The 17157-nt window shown below is 35.0% G+C and overlaps 1 protein-coding gene across 1 annotated transcript in view; it reads right to left on the bottom strand.

Moving 5' to 3' along the window:
* The window catches only part of LOC137398942 (uncharacterized), a 61814-nt gene extending 45097 nt beyond the window's left edge, over positions 1-16717 (bottom strand). Inside the window, exons 1-2 of the mRNA XM_068085108.1 lie at positions 16636-16717; positions 16427-16512 (exon numbers count right to left, since the gene is read on the bottom strand). Coding sequence (XP_067941209.1) covers positions 16427-16512; positions 16636-16709 — 160 coding nt within the window. The 5' untranslated portion in view covers positions 16710-16717. The remainder of the gene's footprint in view (positions 1-16426; positions 16513-16635) is intronic.
* Positions 16718-17157: the final 440 nt, after the last annotated feature.

Here is a 17157-nt window from a genome sequence, read left to right as displayed (position 1 = left end):
CTACAGCATGTCAGGGGAGTTGATCACCAGCTGGAAGCATCCATTTCATGACTACTCCTCTGACATGCTGGTGGTCATTGAGGACAAGGTTCTTATCGCAGACCCAACCAACACCAGAATCACTACCTACTCCTTAGATGGTCAAGCTCTATATAATATTCCCCGTCCTCTCCCCAGTGTTAGCGGGAATGTCCGAATGTGCGCCCCTGATAACAACTCTCTCATCATATCTTCAAGCGGCCTTCCCAAAGTCTTTAAAATACACAGGACCACAAAAGAAGTGATGTGGACCCTCACTGAAGTGGAGAAGCCTCGAGGGCTGGTGACCTATGGAGAGTTTATTCTACTGGCTGCATATGACAACAATACTATCTTCGTCATTAATCATACTACAGGTTAGTTATTAATATGACGCAGGATTATTCTGATATATGTTGTTATAATATAGGAATATATTTTGATTAAATTATATATATGGTTACACAGAGGCTAGCCATATATTTGTAGCATATAATAGTGTCATATGTAATTTAATACTGCGTAAGCTAAGCTTACATTGAAGTTACTATATATAATACCATATGGTAGACTGAGCTCATATTGCAGGGTGTTATTAAAACAAAAGTATTTTGTTATTTTTTAATGGAAGACCTCGACTCACGTTTGACTCTATAATAGACTGAGCTCCGAAAAAGCATTTGTTATTTGGCTATTAAAAGCTGGCCATATAAATTATTTACAGTGTTTTAAATATGACATGTAATACTGCATGATAGACTGAGCTCTTATAGAAAACTAAATAGAAAGAAACCACTTTCAGATATAGAGAAATACTTTCAAAAGATGCTTAAAAAATCAAAACAATAAATATTATTTTTTGAGAAATTTAATATACAATATATAAAAAAGTAAGTTATAAAAATAAAGACTAATAAATCGGTGTATTATATTAACAACAAGAAAGTGTGTATATCAGTACCTTACTAATAAGTAAGATAGCAGTAATAAATATCATTTTACTGTAGAAATCCTGTTCTTCCTAATCAAGTACTTCTAAGTGTACCTGTAACCGTGCTGTGTTAGAAAAAGCATCACCAGCTCTTATCACACCCTCTGACCACGTAGTTCATAACAGAGTAGGTGAACCACAAGTGACCTCTGATATATAGTTACTCTTGGTTTAAAGTCAGGCTGTTTCTATCTTAATCATGTCTGAAGATATGAAGCTATTTGATTATTATAGAACTCATGGTAAGGTGTACCGACCCTCAACACAAGCTATTTATGTAGAGAATAACACTATGTCAATGTTTCGTAACTCATGTGGCTCAGTTACAGTACATTTTAAAATGAAATATAGTATTACTCACAGCATCTAAGGGAGAGACCTACTGAACCCCCTTCCTTCCGCATACTATGTGACAATGGTTATTATTGTGCTATGAAAGAGCCAATCGTCGGCATCTTTGAAATATATTGTGTAATCTCATGTCAAAATGTGTGCAGCCTCCATTTTTCTTCTATTTTAACTGAAAAACCTGGTTGACAGCAGTGTCTATGTGTAACTAATATTCATCTGTGGAATCTGACTGTATTTGTTATTATATATTGTAGGGAAGATAGTGTCTCAGATGTCGCATGATGACATAGCTGGAGATTATGTACCCTCCTTAGCTGTGTACGACTCCACCCTCCTTGTACCTAAATTGGATAGCAAGAATCTCACTTTCTACAAAATTGAATAGTTGATTATAAACATGCTGATTCCTTCTATTATTACTAGTGATTATTATATTACTAGATGTTCTTGATGACTGTCTGTAATCCTTGCTATATGTACGTATGTCTGCATGCATCTGAATATGTGTGAGTATAAAATGTGTGTTTCTACTTGTATATGACTCTCTGCATGCTGAACAACCATACACTCATACACCCCATATTGTTGGAGTGTATGAGTATATATATATATACATGCATGGGTGTCCCTATCACGGTATTTGTATACATGTAGATAACTACATGGATGCTCGTAGTGCCTAAATATGTTTGTTTGGTTCTATGTGTTGGGGTGTCTGAGTGCCGGTATATTTGATGCTGGGTCGATACATACGTATTTGTGTACCAAAATGTCTCATTGATGTACATTTTTGACTATCTTACTAAATGTCTATTGAGGCTTGAATGCTTGTAAGGTCTTCCATTGTCTTTGAACAGCAAAAGTGTGACGATATTATAGAATGACAATGGAATAGGCGAATAGGTGAAAGGTCTGAGAGTTCCTCAAATATTCCTTGTCAATGGCCCCTGTTTCTTTGACGAACATACTAGAAGCCCATCGAAAACAATCCAACAAAACCTGGAAGCTTGCCAAATCTACTAGAAGAAAGTTGGCCATACACAGTTTAAAGTAAAAACATCTGATAGAATTGTGCTGCTACACTGAATGCTGTGAACATTGAACTTAAAACCCCTGGAATGGCAATCACGTGACTTTCACGTTGATAATAGTACGTAAATGTATGCGCCATATTGGAGAGCTAATCGAATGCTAGTTCCGTTTGTAAACAAACGGTGAAAAATGACAGAAATGTACATGTTGAATAGTTATTTTCCAGCTGGGTGTTAATGAAAGCTACTCCTACACAACGTTTAGAGTGCCCTGATAGAAGAAAACCTATTTATAACATATGGAGTAGGATATATCAAATAATAAGTAGGTGTATAATAGATTTTCGTGGACCATGTTACTCATACAAACTGTTGTATTACAAATGCATAAACCCAGCAAATGATATATTCAGGCAAATAACAACTGTTCCATTATATTAAAACCGAGCTGCTTTCAAATGACTTTTTTATGACTCAAATCAAATCAAATTATATCCAGCAAACTACAAATCAAATCCCCTACCCTTGTCAGCAGATTCGAAGAAAAGCAAATCAAATCGAATCAGACCAATAACGAATTCAAATCCTGAATCATTTGAGAATGATTTGAAATACTCTTTCAAATTGTTTGCTCGATTATTGCATAGTATGATCAATCTACAGTGTAGCTGTAGCGGCATAGCCTGTACTCCTCCTATCCATAGGACCTGAACCAGGGGGAAAGGGTAGGGGTTTGCCCCCTGTCCGTTTTGGGTTCTATGGATAGGAATAGTATAGCTGTATCTCTGTACCACTATATGTATTATGTATGCTAAAATCATCACTAGATAAGGTTTTTTTCTTTGTTCTACGAGGTATATTAAAACATCATGGTAAAGCACATCATACCATTGGCTGGATACATCAATGAATGAGTGGAGGGTTATGTAACAGTTTATGGTCATGGCTGTGACTGCTTTTATTGAAGCAAGAATGTACAAATGTAAAAAAAACAACTTTGGATACTTGTTTAACCCACTCAGGACTGTTCCCGAATACCTTGGGAAGAGTTGTGCTTTCCAGGGCCCATTCCCGAAGTACTCGGGTTAAACTTTGATTTGCTCTATTGCTTAGCTGTTTAGGTACATCGGTTTTATTCATTCACCAAACGAAGTTTAAGAGTCTGGGCATCATTTTGATACCAAATATGTGATTGGACAAGAAAGTTTTAACTAACAAATTATGTGATAGATATCAACTGTTTTGGAAATTTGATGATCGCCATATTGGAAAAGGTTTATCCGAACGATGGCAAAATTTTTAAGTGAATTAGATGCGGTAATCAGCTCAGGGGAAGAAAATAGCAACAAAAGTAATGTTCAAGAAGAAAATGAGAATTTTCTGATGGAAGAAGGTAAGTTTTATGTGGCTATTTATAGAATTTTACCGAAAAAAAAACGATAAAAAGCCGAAATTTTTCTTGTGAATTTCTAACAAACTTTATTCTAACAGTGTAAGATATGGATTTTTTTCATGATACACATGATTATAACATTTTCAATCCAATAAAATTTAGATCTTTTTGCAGCATGAACTCATCACTCTATTACCCCATAATAAACAATAGTTTTATGATTTCCTTGTAGAACTACATGATAATAAAAATTTCTTATTTCATTTATATCCAATTGTTCAACCCACAATTAGTCAAGCATATAGTTCTCAACCTCAACATCTACTATAAACTAGCCTCAACCACTAGGCTCTAATATTGGTCGATAGGGGACACTTACCACAGTAATCATCTTCATGACTTTTTGTGTTTATATTTACAGTATCAAAAAATATTTGCAATTTGTATTACCAATTGTTAGCTGCAGTAGACTACTTATTTTCAATTTTTTATTAGGTATTTACCCTGAAAAGCTACTAAAGCACAATTTTTTCTTGGCTGTACAAGAAGTTTGAAAGCAAATAGGTTGCTTACTACCGATCATATTTGCTACATGTAGGTGAAGACAGTCAAGGGCTTGTGAGTGATGATGCCATTGTTGATGAGCCTAGGCCTTCAACACCAATATCTGATGAATACTGCATCAACTAACTTATAATGGCAGCAAATATGCATGTGTAGTTGGCATCAAATAACTCTCACCGTGTCATAATTTTTTAATGAACACACCCTTATTATACATGTATATATTGTTTCGTTTTCATGCATATTCATTTTTACTGTATTTTTTACAATATATTTTACTGTATTTTTACACCTATTTTTTTTGCTAGTAATTGATTGTCTGTTAGCTGGTAACTTGAGTATTTTTTATGCATAATATATTCATAATAACCTCTGCAATGCATTTCAATATAAATTAACAAATTGTTTGATTATATAATTGATAAAACTGTCAGTGACGTAGTGTTGGTTAGAAGCTAGTAACACCTGTTCTATTGCTCGGAATTGAGAAATCTTTTTTTTTATTTGCTGCTGATAAAGTTTGCTATCAATCTAACATAGGTCCAACAATGTCAGTATCAAAAAACTGTTTGTGAGCTGCTACGAAACATGAAAAACAATTTTGATAAAAAAAGTTCACAGAATTATTAGAAATTGTGGTCAGTAGAATTTGTAAAGGTGCACAAAAATTTATATCACATTGTAGCCTGGAATGTCTTTGCTAAGCTGCAAAAAACAAATCAAGATTATTTTGAAAAGAACTCTAGTTATACTCAATTTTGTGTAGCTCTATTTTAATTGTAAGGCTAGTGAAAAATTAATTGGGCTGGGGGAGCAGTCAATCAATAACTAATTAGTCCTGAATGGGTTAAAGTTACAAAATATAAGATAAAAATATAAGATAAAACCTGAAAATGTTGGCAAGTGAAACTCAGTTACTGAGGCTTGAACTTGAAGGAAACGAAACTAAGCATTGAGCCTATAATCAACAGTTACATAATATTAACACATTTACTTAAATACACTTGTTGCATTGTAGAAAAACTAGCTTGCGCAAGTTTTCAGATGTCAAGGAGCTCTTGTGTGGCCTCATGATGAAGCCACTTTTATTAAAAACCCGTTCTATGGGAGCTGATGAAGCTAGTACTGAAAGGACCTTCAGCGCCAGCTTGCTAAGCCTCAGTAACTGTGTCTCACCTTGCCAATAGCTTAGAGTGTTACAAGAAGATCTGCTTTTTGCCATATACTTTTCAATCTCCTGCTGTACTGAATCCAGGTTACTTGTACTAGCTAAAGGTGCTCTATTCAAAAAATCAGCGAACATATCTTCATTAACACATGTTTGTATTTGCTGAGTGCATGTGACTTCCTCTTTCTGTACATCGTCCTTTTTAATCGCAATCCCGTTTTAAGTATTATACTTCACTTAGTAAGTAAGTGACTGTGTATAAAATATTATTAATTATATTATTATACATATAATATAATTAATTTTATAATAATAATGTATAGATAAATGCTAATGTTAAAACTATGTATGATATATAAATATTACATTTATTATACTTACTTAGAATATTATTGTTATGCTATTCGTTTATAATTTAAAATAATAAATTAAATCAAAATGTTATTTAATATTATTCTAATGAATTTGATATAACAAATAAAATTTTAATTTATTTTATTAATTAAATCCCATCAAATTATAATATAATGCATATTTATATTCATGAACATTGTCATTTTTGTGAATATTGAATGTGTCGGCGGCATGGAATAGTATTGTATAGAATATTATATATTATAATACTATATTCAGTCATTCATGCCGTAGGCACAGCACAAGTAATTTTTATTTTGACTAGTGATTGTGAGGTTAGAGTGGGATAGTCACAACCAATTACTAGGAATCAAATAATTGACATCAAAGTGTTCAATGCCAGCACCACAACTACAAACATGCCTTTTCCACAACTTATCAGAGCTGCTCATGTTGATTTCTTTCACACACACACGACACGCGGTCCATTTCTTTTTTCTGTAGAGGGACGCACACATGCGGTTGCTTAGCCCCGATACCAATGGCGCCCACTTCTTGCCAATGTTTGGGCTAGCTTCGCAAATGTTGTAAAAATGTTTCGATTGGTTACAAAAGACAAGGCTATCAATAGCGATGTGATTTGAATTATTTTTCAAATCAAGTCTTCAAATCAGCCCGAAACTTCAAATCAAGTCAAGTTACTTCCAAAACTTTTCAAATCAAATCAAATCATCATTTGTGTCAAATCAGTACGAAATGATTTGCTTCAAATATTCAAATATTCAAATATTCAAATCACCATGATTTGAGAGCAGCTCTGTATTAAAATTTATATTACATATGCATAAATGCATATGGAAAAACTTAGCACATGAAGTATTTCGATAAAAACAACACATAGGTATGCTGCCAAAACAGAAACTATTTTCAAGATTTAAGTGATAATAGCTTATGAATGTATGATATGTATAATACAGTATCTGTAAAAGATGGAATGAACTACTGCAACAACTAAACGGAAATTAAAAACCGTTATAATAGAGAATAATCAAAATAATGCAAACAAGGAAATGCAGGAATTAGTGTAATCAGATGATTAAACTTATACATACACGTTACAGAAACTGTGTAAAAGGAGATTTGTAGGCTATAGAAGTGGATATTGAGCCAAGGTGCATCAGTTTCTTAGAACTAAATTAGATTAGGAATAACAGCACAACAACAGCTGCAGATGAATATTACAGTGATTATATTGTTACTGGCCTTGAAAAAGTACTACTTTAGTATTGTATGCAACAAAGATGCACCTTGCAGTTTGAGTGCAGGATTTTAGCATAATGATGCTGTCGGAGATCATAAAACGACTGAATAAAGTTTTTCATCAATGAGGCAGTGGTTGGATATGCCATCTGCCGTATCCGTAAGGTGTTTCCCAAAGCATAACACATCACTAGACCTTACACTACTGATAAAATACACCACACAATGGAGTGGATCTGGCTTTGTATGAATACGAAAGTATTGATCTGCAACTAGCAGGATCCTGATGACATCGTCTGATGGACGCACCAATCCTCCATTGTTTTGTAGCTTGAGTAGAGTATAGAGATGTCGGTACTGGATACTTGACTTAGTGGTAACCAGCAACTGACGGCCAATGTGACGACAGCACTTTAGTTAGCTTTTGCACAATGTAGCCAGCTATATAGACTATACTGTTACCTATAACAGAAATTTGACATCTGAAATTTGACATTGAGTTCCACAAACTGATCAACTTCTGGAGTAGCCTGTATGATGAGAATCTCGTTTTGAGCAGTAACATTACCTGTCTTACCAGCATCTGATTCTGCACCACATTTGCTGATAAGTTTGCGAAGGTAGCCTCAAACTGAGTAACAGTAGGATTATTATTCCAACCCCCTAAACAAAAGCATCAATTATAACAATTACATAAAATCAACAAAAATGAAGGTCTTATTCACATAAACATAGTACCCTTAATAAACAACCATACAAGTAATAAAATAAATGAAAATAAAACAGCTCAAAATGCTACCATATCGCTATGTAAAATGAAAATGTAGCAATTTTCACTGGAAGTCATTCACACCCATCTTAGGCATAAAGCTTAATGGTTGACTTGCAACAAAATTCACATTACCGTTATTTAATATGAAAAGATTCACCATGTCTTACCCAGTTGTGTTGTAGGCAGGGTTGTTAAAAATCGATGATTTTTTTTAAATCAAAAAAATCAATTTCTATTGTTTTATTTGATATTTTTTATTTAAATCGATTTTTTGATTTTTTTTGTTCCAAAAAGATGTTTTGTGTTCTAAATTGCAAGTTATTGCTATCAATTTGGAATTTATGATTTGCAGGAGTATTGTGTAGTTTTATTACAACAACTAGGAAATGAAAAAAAACATTTACACAGTTAACATTTGATAAAAATGACAGCATAATTTATGTGTTGGACATTAAATCCCAGAAACGAAGATGAAGAATCACAGAGAACAGATCACTCAACTGCTAAGCTGCAGACATATTCATAGGCACTTGCTGTGTCAGCTGTCACTGTTTTGGGTGCTGTTTGAGGTTTCTATAAATTTTTTAGATATAGCTACTTTAAGTTGAGCAACCTTGCAGCACTGTGCTTGACAATTTGGTTTTAAATTTAATCATTGAAAAGTATCATTCAACATTGAAAAAGATTACCTTTAAATGGCTTCAGTCGAACGTTTTAACCTGCTGTTAAAACATGGATCATTGAAATTTTCGTTGCAGATAAGTGCTCAAGGATCAGGCTTATTCACTCTTCTGCGGTTGCGATACCATTGTAAATAACGAGAGTTCTCAGTTGCTTTGTTTGGAAATCTAAAAATTAAAATGAAACTGTAGTAGTTAGTTAGCAACAGTAGTAATAACAATAGTATTATTACTCTTATCTCCTTACTGTTAGCTAGATCCAGGTACAACAATAAATAATATTATAAGCACAACAAACACTTCCTTCAAATATAAATATTTAGAAATAACCTAATGGGTTGTAGTTCCAAAATATTAATATAAAAATTCAAAATTTAAATAATAAAAAACCTTCGTTCTGAAGGAAAAACATTTCACTCACTAGCTTATAAATTTATCTAATCACCGACAAAATACAGTCAAACTCGTACACTCAGTAGTGACACTGATCGACTCTCGCTCACCCAGTGACTAGTGTAGTAGGACTAACTAGTGGCAGTACTAACTAGTAGTAGCACAACTATTAGTAGTCGTAGACTTGAGCAATAGTAACAGAACTAGTAGTAGAAGTGACTCACTTGTGAAATGTCATGCCTTTTCCTTTAAAAGTCCATTCTTGCGGTTTTTGCAGTTCATGGAATAGCAATAGTACTGTGCACCTACACCCTTATCTCTCGTACATAAATTATTAGTAGCAATCTCAGTAGTCTGTTCCTTTGATTGAGCGGTGTATTCGTGACCTTCCATAGCTGTTAAATCTGAAATTAGATTTCTTTCTCATATTGAACACAATGAAATTAACTTGAACATTAACTGATAATGGCGTCGACCGGATTTCCGTACTCGCGAATGACCTCTTGCCATTCCAGGGGTTTTAAGTTCAATGGCTGTGAATATCTACTACCAGATCAAAGAAGAATTACAGATTACAGAGAAAAGATGTTAATACGTGTAGTATTTTATAACATAGTCCTCATCATGATCTATTAGTATGATTAGTATAGTTACACACATTTACTGTAATCTGCTGACTGGAGATTGTCAGCTGTTCATAGGAAGGGTTAGAAGGTCAGCTCACAAAACAAACCATTATTAAAAACTTATCATATTTTTTAATTATAACAAATATTGAACACAAACTCCTGGACGAAATTGTTTTTATTATACAGTACCTAATACTTCAACTTACGAGTGCTCCAACATACGAGAAACTTGAGATACGAGCCAGCCTTCAAGCAAGTTTTAGCACCAACATACGAGCCATGTTTTGAGATACGAGCACGTGAGTCAGTTGCCAAGTATGCCGGAGGTGTTTTATGAGAACAGCATCACTCTGTATTTTTAATTGCTCAGGTTATAATACATTTGGACAATGATTTTTTTGGGGCGATTTTCAGTGCAGAAGTATGTGAATTAAAAGTACTGCGCGTAGACCGAAAGTTTGCCAGTAAAATAAAAGATAATGCAAAGAAAAAGCAAATGATAACAATTGATATTAAACGGAAAATTATTGAAAAATATGCGAAATGTGTATGAGTGATTGAGCTAGCTCAGCAATATGACAGAAATACATCCACAATTATCAAACACAAGGATTATATTCAGGGCATTTAGTTCGCAAAAGGACAAACCATAGTTTTTAAACGGCGCAGCGATCTTCATGACCGCTGATGAAGAGACTGCTCAAGCATCAGATAAATGATAAACAATTGGCCGGTAACAGCGTAGCTGAAACAATGCTACGTGAAAAGGCCGGCGCTATCTATCAAAATTATAAAAATAGACATTCGGGCAAGTTGGCTAGTGGTCGTGCATTAACCCTTTGTGACGACACCTGTGTTCGCCCTAATCGCAACATGTTGAAAGGGCGACAAAAACAAACGTCCTTAGATAGGATTATCTTAAAACGGCCGGCTAGACGTGAAAGCGAAACAAAGGAAAAATTAGCTAACCAGCGAGCAACTTAAAATTAGGAATGCCGAAGAAATTTTAGTTATGTTCAGTTAAAAATGAAAGTTTGCTTCTAAGTTTGCTTAGGTTTGCTTCGAAGTTTGTCTGCTAAGACTGATTAAATCCAAATTTATCAAAGTCAACTGTTGTAATGAAGAATAACTTATATATCCCTCTCTGGCAAATGCTAGTGTTAGCTGCTATTGTATGTATTTAATTTTACATTTTTATTAATCACAACTTCTTGCATTATTTTTTATTTGTTGCTTTTTGAAAGCATGTGGTAAGTTAGGACAATAACCAACAAGTTCTTTCTGTTACAATATTTTGTTTTGAGTGTTTTATTTGCATTTTTTGGAGTATGGAAACCGATCAATATATTTAATTGCTCTATATATAAATATATTGCACCAACATGTGAGTAAATTGACATACAAGCGCAGTCTCGGAATGCATTAAGCTCGTAAGTCGAAGTATGACTGTATTCAGGTTCTTCAATATCTTGGCTTTCACATGAGCCAATGTTTGACATGGTAAGACAGACATTGGTTGGTGTTTATAGGATTTCCCCAGAGCTCTACTGCAGAAATGCTCAGTGTTATAGGTCGTGAATTATTACGTCACAATTTTCATATTCGGTGTTGTGTGCTCTTACCACTTATTTATCAACTACCATAATGACGCTAGAGGCAGGCGAAGGTAGGACAACTCAAGAGAACTGATGAAGATGACAAAGGGATCAGTGTCATCAGCTCTCTATGTACAGATTATTTCTTTGATGAATAGCTCAATTTCCAAGCACCATATTATGTTTTTACAATGATATTATGCACTAGCCATATATTTTTATTTGATGTTGAGGGGCACAACTGAGGCTAATTAATTTCAAGCATTGTGTGATCTCGTGAGAATGCAAATTACATATAGTCCCAGGGCCACGCCACTGGAGGTTGACAGTTTATCAATGACAGTATATTTATTGAAGCATAATCATATTTAGAAAGCAACATGGAAAGTGATACGAATTTTTCAGATAATAATACTACTACAACAGCAACTACTTTCACAAGAGCCCACACCTGAAGTTGACAAAAGGCGGGTAGAAATTCCTGTCATATACAAAGCAATCCTATCAATAGCTTCATAACTTGAATATTATCTTTAGTTTTGCCATCCTCTCTCCAAAGACAAGAAATAATATAAACTAATGCTAACAAGAGCACAAACAGCATCCTGAAAGGATGCCTACTTGACAGGTTGTACATGTGATGGTTTGGCAAGCGTGTAGCACACAGTTGTTAAAGGTTGAACGAAATTCAATGTGATTTAAATGTGATTAAAAGCTCTTAAAAGCTCAAAAACAAAAAGCCGCCGTAGATTGGAATCTCTTGATTTCGATGACGTAACCGCGCCGTTTGGTTATTGTCTTGTCACGTGATGTCCTCGCGTGAATTGAAAGGCCAATAAAAAGCTCAAGATCAAACTTATCGTAGCAATAGTTTATGATAAACACTTCGGGTTTTACCTAAGACCCCGTATCAAATATAGATGCTCGCTACTTTACAGTTTCAGCTTGACCATTCTGTTCGACAATTCATGTCTGAGTTGCGATCATAAAAACTGTCAAATTCTGAAGAGTTAAGACCCTGGCGTTTCGAGCCTGACGCTCTATCTGAAGAAGATCCTCAACAGAATCAAACCTCCCAGCAAGTAAGCACCGCCACTAGCCAGCTCTTATGTGCCAAGCTAGCTAGTAGTAATAGTTTTAGCTTGAGAGTGATAGAATGAATATTATTATATATATACATGATTTTAATGATGATAATTATCGCTTCAATATTGCGAAAAAATAATTACAGATTTTTTTCGAATGACAACATTAACAATATTAATACTTAAATCTAGTGCTGCACTGATATACTGTTGGATAACATCGACCTGATGTATTAGCTATGGTTGCATAGACATATCTGTTCATTTCTTTAGGAGCTAATACCACCGGCTACAGAGTGGTGTGTCTGCAAGCGCTGTCAAGACATGCCATCTCTTGATGAATGTTTGTGCTGCCATGATGCTGAGTTTGCGCATCGTCTCCATGACCATGGGGAGCATGAATGCCTGCGTATGCATCCTCGGGTGGACGAACTTGTGGCGCGTGCACCCCTTGAGTTGGGGTGGAATAGTTACCTGCGATATCATAGTGAGTTGGATTTTCATTTAATGCCAATAACACCAAAGCTATGCTAATGTGTCATGCATTATCTACAATTCTTGTGTTACACATTTAAGGCATCGGTTGAGCACACATATTCTGAACTCGTGCAACACAAGGAGAATTGTTATATTTGGCTTGTACACTTACTACAGTAGAGTTTATTAGTTTTATGATTTTATTATATAAAGATCGAGATTATTTTGATGATCAGCAATTATTGTTTTTCAATAATTGTTTTGGTAGATAATCTATTCCCATTTGGAGAGCCATCGCCAAATGCTCGGAAAAGGTTGTGTGCATACCGCAATCTTGTGTTTTGGTTTATGCCGCAAATCTTGTTTGCAAGTCTGCAAACTTTTCTTCATCATCCGTTGGTGGGAAAAGAGCTCGAATCTTAGACACCAAGCAGGCAGGTAGAGGCAGTCGCTCACTGCGACGAATTTGCGGCATAAGCCAAAACACAAGCTTGCGGTATGCACACAACCTTTGTAACAACATCCGTTGTAATGGACCTCACTCCCAGGCCGTGGGAAATTAGATCGGACTGGCATCGCTTGAAGCCTTCCAGCTTCATGGCGTTAGAGCTGGTAGTCTCCGTTGACTGCAAAGTAAAAAAAGTTACGACCAACAATCACTTTCACATTATTTGAATGAATTATTTAGCTAGATCAGCAACTTCATGTTTATGTATTGATAACTACTAAAAAATTTGGGTTTTTGTCAGGCTGTGAAATAAAAACTGTCAAAGTTTTACCTTGACAAGATGGCTGCTGACTATTAAACCGCAGCTTTGATCCATCATAGTGTAGGCCCCGTATAGTGCGCAATGTCCAGGACTATCGCATTTACCGTCACCTGCCAAATCAAGTCCCCAATCGATTGCTGCCATCAATTCCTCGTTATGCAGGGTGTACTGCTCAGCAATACACTGTAAAATATTGTAAAACTTCATTATTCAAGATTAATTTGTATCATTATCATTAGTCTAAGAATGTAGAATCCTCTTCCCCCTTTTTGTGTTATATTATGATGAAGAATCAGAATTTCAAATTATAATATATTTCGCTTGAAGGATAACATATTTTCATTTCAAGAAAAAAATTGTTTCTAAATGTCGTTATTCAATTAGTGTGCCTAGCTTTTACTCACATTTTCCAAGTTTATGGGTAAATATTAACACTCACACTATGTAAGTATTCTCTTTGTTGGTAGAGGCAAACGCTGTGGCTTGGTATCGCGATGTTCAGGAGCGACAGAAAACGGAGGTTCTGCGTAAGGCATCCGCCAGAAAAGAGTGATGCAGCTGCCAGCAGGGGGTTGATGACGTGATCTCTGTTCACCCTGGCAGTTGTTTCCCAAGTGTACGATTGGTGACTGGAGGCACATGTAACCTTGAACTCTACCCATCTGCCTTCTCGCACCATTGTGAATGAGCAGGGGAGGGCGCAGGCGTGACGGTGAAATAGTCGCTGGAGTGCTGTCACACTTACTACTATTTTCTCCTCTTTGAAGGAGGATTCGGGTCTGAAATCACAACACAATAGTTGACTTGCAATGAGATTTGTACAACATCATTTCCTGCTATTATATCATATTTGCTTGATCAGAAAAAGAATAAATATATGGCCATGCAATCATGACCCAGATTTTACCAAACCTTATCAGAATCCATGATATTGTAAACATAAAAATGTGAGTAATAACTCTATGGATATTCTTTATATTTTGTCAAGTTTGGTTAAGTTCAGCTCTATCTTACATGTAATTGGAGAGTGTTTGACGCTGGCCATTATAGCGCTCAAACTCTTCCCAGTCTTCAGTGGTTGGCACAAACTCTTCATCATCTAATACTAATAACAATCATCTAATAATACTAATATGCTATTAACGATGATACCAGAAAATGACAATAACTATTTTATATAACATATCTATAAGTGAGTGGGGTTAAGAAAGTTGGCGAAATTAATCGTGAAACTTATAACATTATTTTATCAATTATAGATTAATATATTACGTTTTACAGATAGATATGCAGTATGAATTAGTTTTGTTATTATAAGAATAATACACACAATTAAAAAGATAAAATACTAATAATATCATATGACAATTAAATGACATTAATATTGTAATATTAAATATAGATTAATACAGTGGTATTAGGAGAATACTAGAAAATAACCCGAGTTACTACTACTAATACAAGTGGTTCATAAAATAAATTACTCACATGCTTTGGTGACATATGGAGTATGCAAACAGGTTAGAAAACATGTCGTCTTTAAAATGGCGAAAACAAAGGTAAGAGTAAGCAGGCGAATAAATAAAGTTTGTCACATCCAGCTTCACCCAGTTGCTCCACGCCCGGTGAATGTCTGGTCTTTTCTCTGCTCTTGGCCAAGAAAAAAGGTGCTTCTCAGCTTGCCAGCTGCACAAACACGATGTGGCGCATTAGAGATTATGACGAATTGAAATTAACAAGTTTAATACGAGAAAGCGTATCTGTTATTTGCGATAGATCAAACTTGAACTGAAACTAAAATTATCTGATCATGTGACTTATAATTCCCGCCATATGGCGCGAACAACTTCTACAGCATTTTTCGACCATCATAGCGGACCAAAAGGCTCATCATTTTTGTCAGAGGATGATATGCAATCGTTCAAGCTAAATTTAAAAAATTAAACATATTTATATGCTATGTTTTGAGATATCAGTGCTCAAAGTTGCAGCATTACGATGCCGATAAAATAGACGCGTAAGAACAATAGACATGGTTTTTATTGCAAGCGTGAAGTATATTTGTGAAAATATTTCGACGAATAAGGATGCATGAAAGTGTAACCATAAACCATCTCGCACACATTTTAGCCGTTTTAACACACATACGTCACATTTTAGCCGTTTTGGAAAACGAATCCAAACTAGGGCGGTCTCGTGTGGCTGCGATTTTCTGTTCGTTTTTGAGCTTTTAAGAGCTTTTAATCACATTCCCGCATATTTAGCACCTACAACACAATAGAGTAAGACATGGCGAATCCTTTGATACCAAATAACTGTAATGTAAATTTTGTTGCAAGTCAACCTTAAAGTAGTTTTACTGTTTTCAAGGGTCAAACTCCAGCACCAACAAAGAAGACGACTACCAAGAAAAGACTGACACCAACAATGAGGCTTCAAACTAGACAACTGCTAAGCGGAAAAAGAATTGTTTTAGTTTCCTAATGTATTTTATTTATGTTTTTAAAGTTAGAAGATAAAAACAGCTATGTGATGAATTTCTTTATAAGGCAATCAGTATATGCCCAACAGAATCACTATATTCATTCATGATGTTCACTATAAAGTAATTTATTATCAGTGTTAGGAAATTTTAAATGTACATAGTGGTACATGCAAGCTGGAAGCGGATGCTTCTCATGTCTTCGTAGTCCAGGATAAAGCCAGAACACCAGGTTTCGATAGCCAAAGAGCCTCTCTCTTACTTCTTGTGGCACTGGTTCACCAGTAAGAACATATTGTCATCTAGAAATAAAAGATAATCAGTAATAAATGTGCTTATAAACTATTAATATAATCACTGCTATTATATCAAATTACAGGAGACGAGAGGCAACAGGTATAATAACTGCTTACCATAATATACCAGGTGTTGGTTCCTAGACATTTCTAGAGGTGCCTCCTGTAGTAGTTGTTCCACTCCCGGATTCATTGTTATGCAACTAAAGTGAGAAAACAACAAAACATGTCAATCCCCGCATACAAAAGAAACAGTACTGTCGGGGTATAGCCAAGAGCAACCATTATGTTTCAATACTAGTGATAACCATTAAATTGGCACTAACCTGTCTCCAGTCAAAATCTTCTCTGATGCTGCAGCATGTTCTTGACAGCATACATTCTGGGCTCTAGTGGGCATCAAGGCACAATGTCCACAGTGGCACCATCTTCTTACATCTTGATATTTCTCAATCTCCTACGATCAATAAATGATTGTTAGTAACTATATTGATTAGAGGGTGAACAGCCATTGGTGGGTAACAACCAGGTATGTTGTTGGTAGTCATTTCTGTTTTTGTTTCATTTGGTTGTTGAAGTCAATTGAATTAAATCAATCGTTGGGGTTGACTCACTGCACTCTGGGTTTGTTTAGATTAGAGAAGCCTACTGTAAATAAATTAATTTGCCTATAAGCTAGAACCATACACGAAGTGATTAATTTCCCTATCCAATACACCTGTATTTTATTTACCATATAATTTTTTCAAATATATAATAATATAATATAAATATTTCAAGTTTTTTATTCTTTTTTATATTTAATTACTAATTAGTTATTAATCAAGTTCACTTACTCTTTGTCTCTC

This window comes from Watersipora subatra, chromosome 6, assembly GCF_963576615.1.
Source record: "Watersipora subatra chromosome 6, tzWatSuba1.1, whole genome shotgun sequence".
Taxonomy (NCBI): domain Eukaryota; kingdom Metazoa; phylum Bryozoa; class Gymnolaemata; order Cheilostomatida; family Watersiporidae; genus Watersipora; species Watersipora subatra.
The sequence above is the reverse complement of the archived record's forward strand: the minus strand, read 5'-3'. Positions and strand labels throughout refer to the sequence as shown.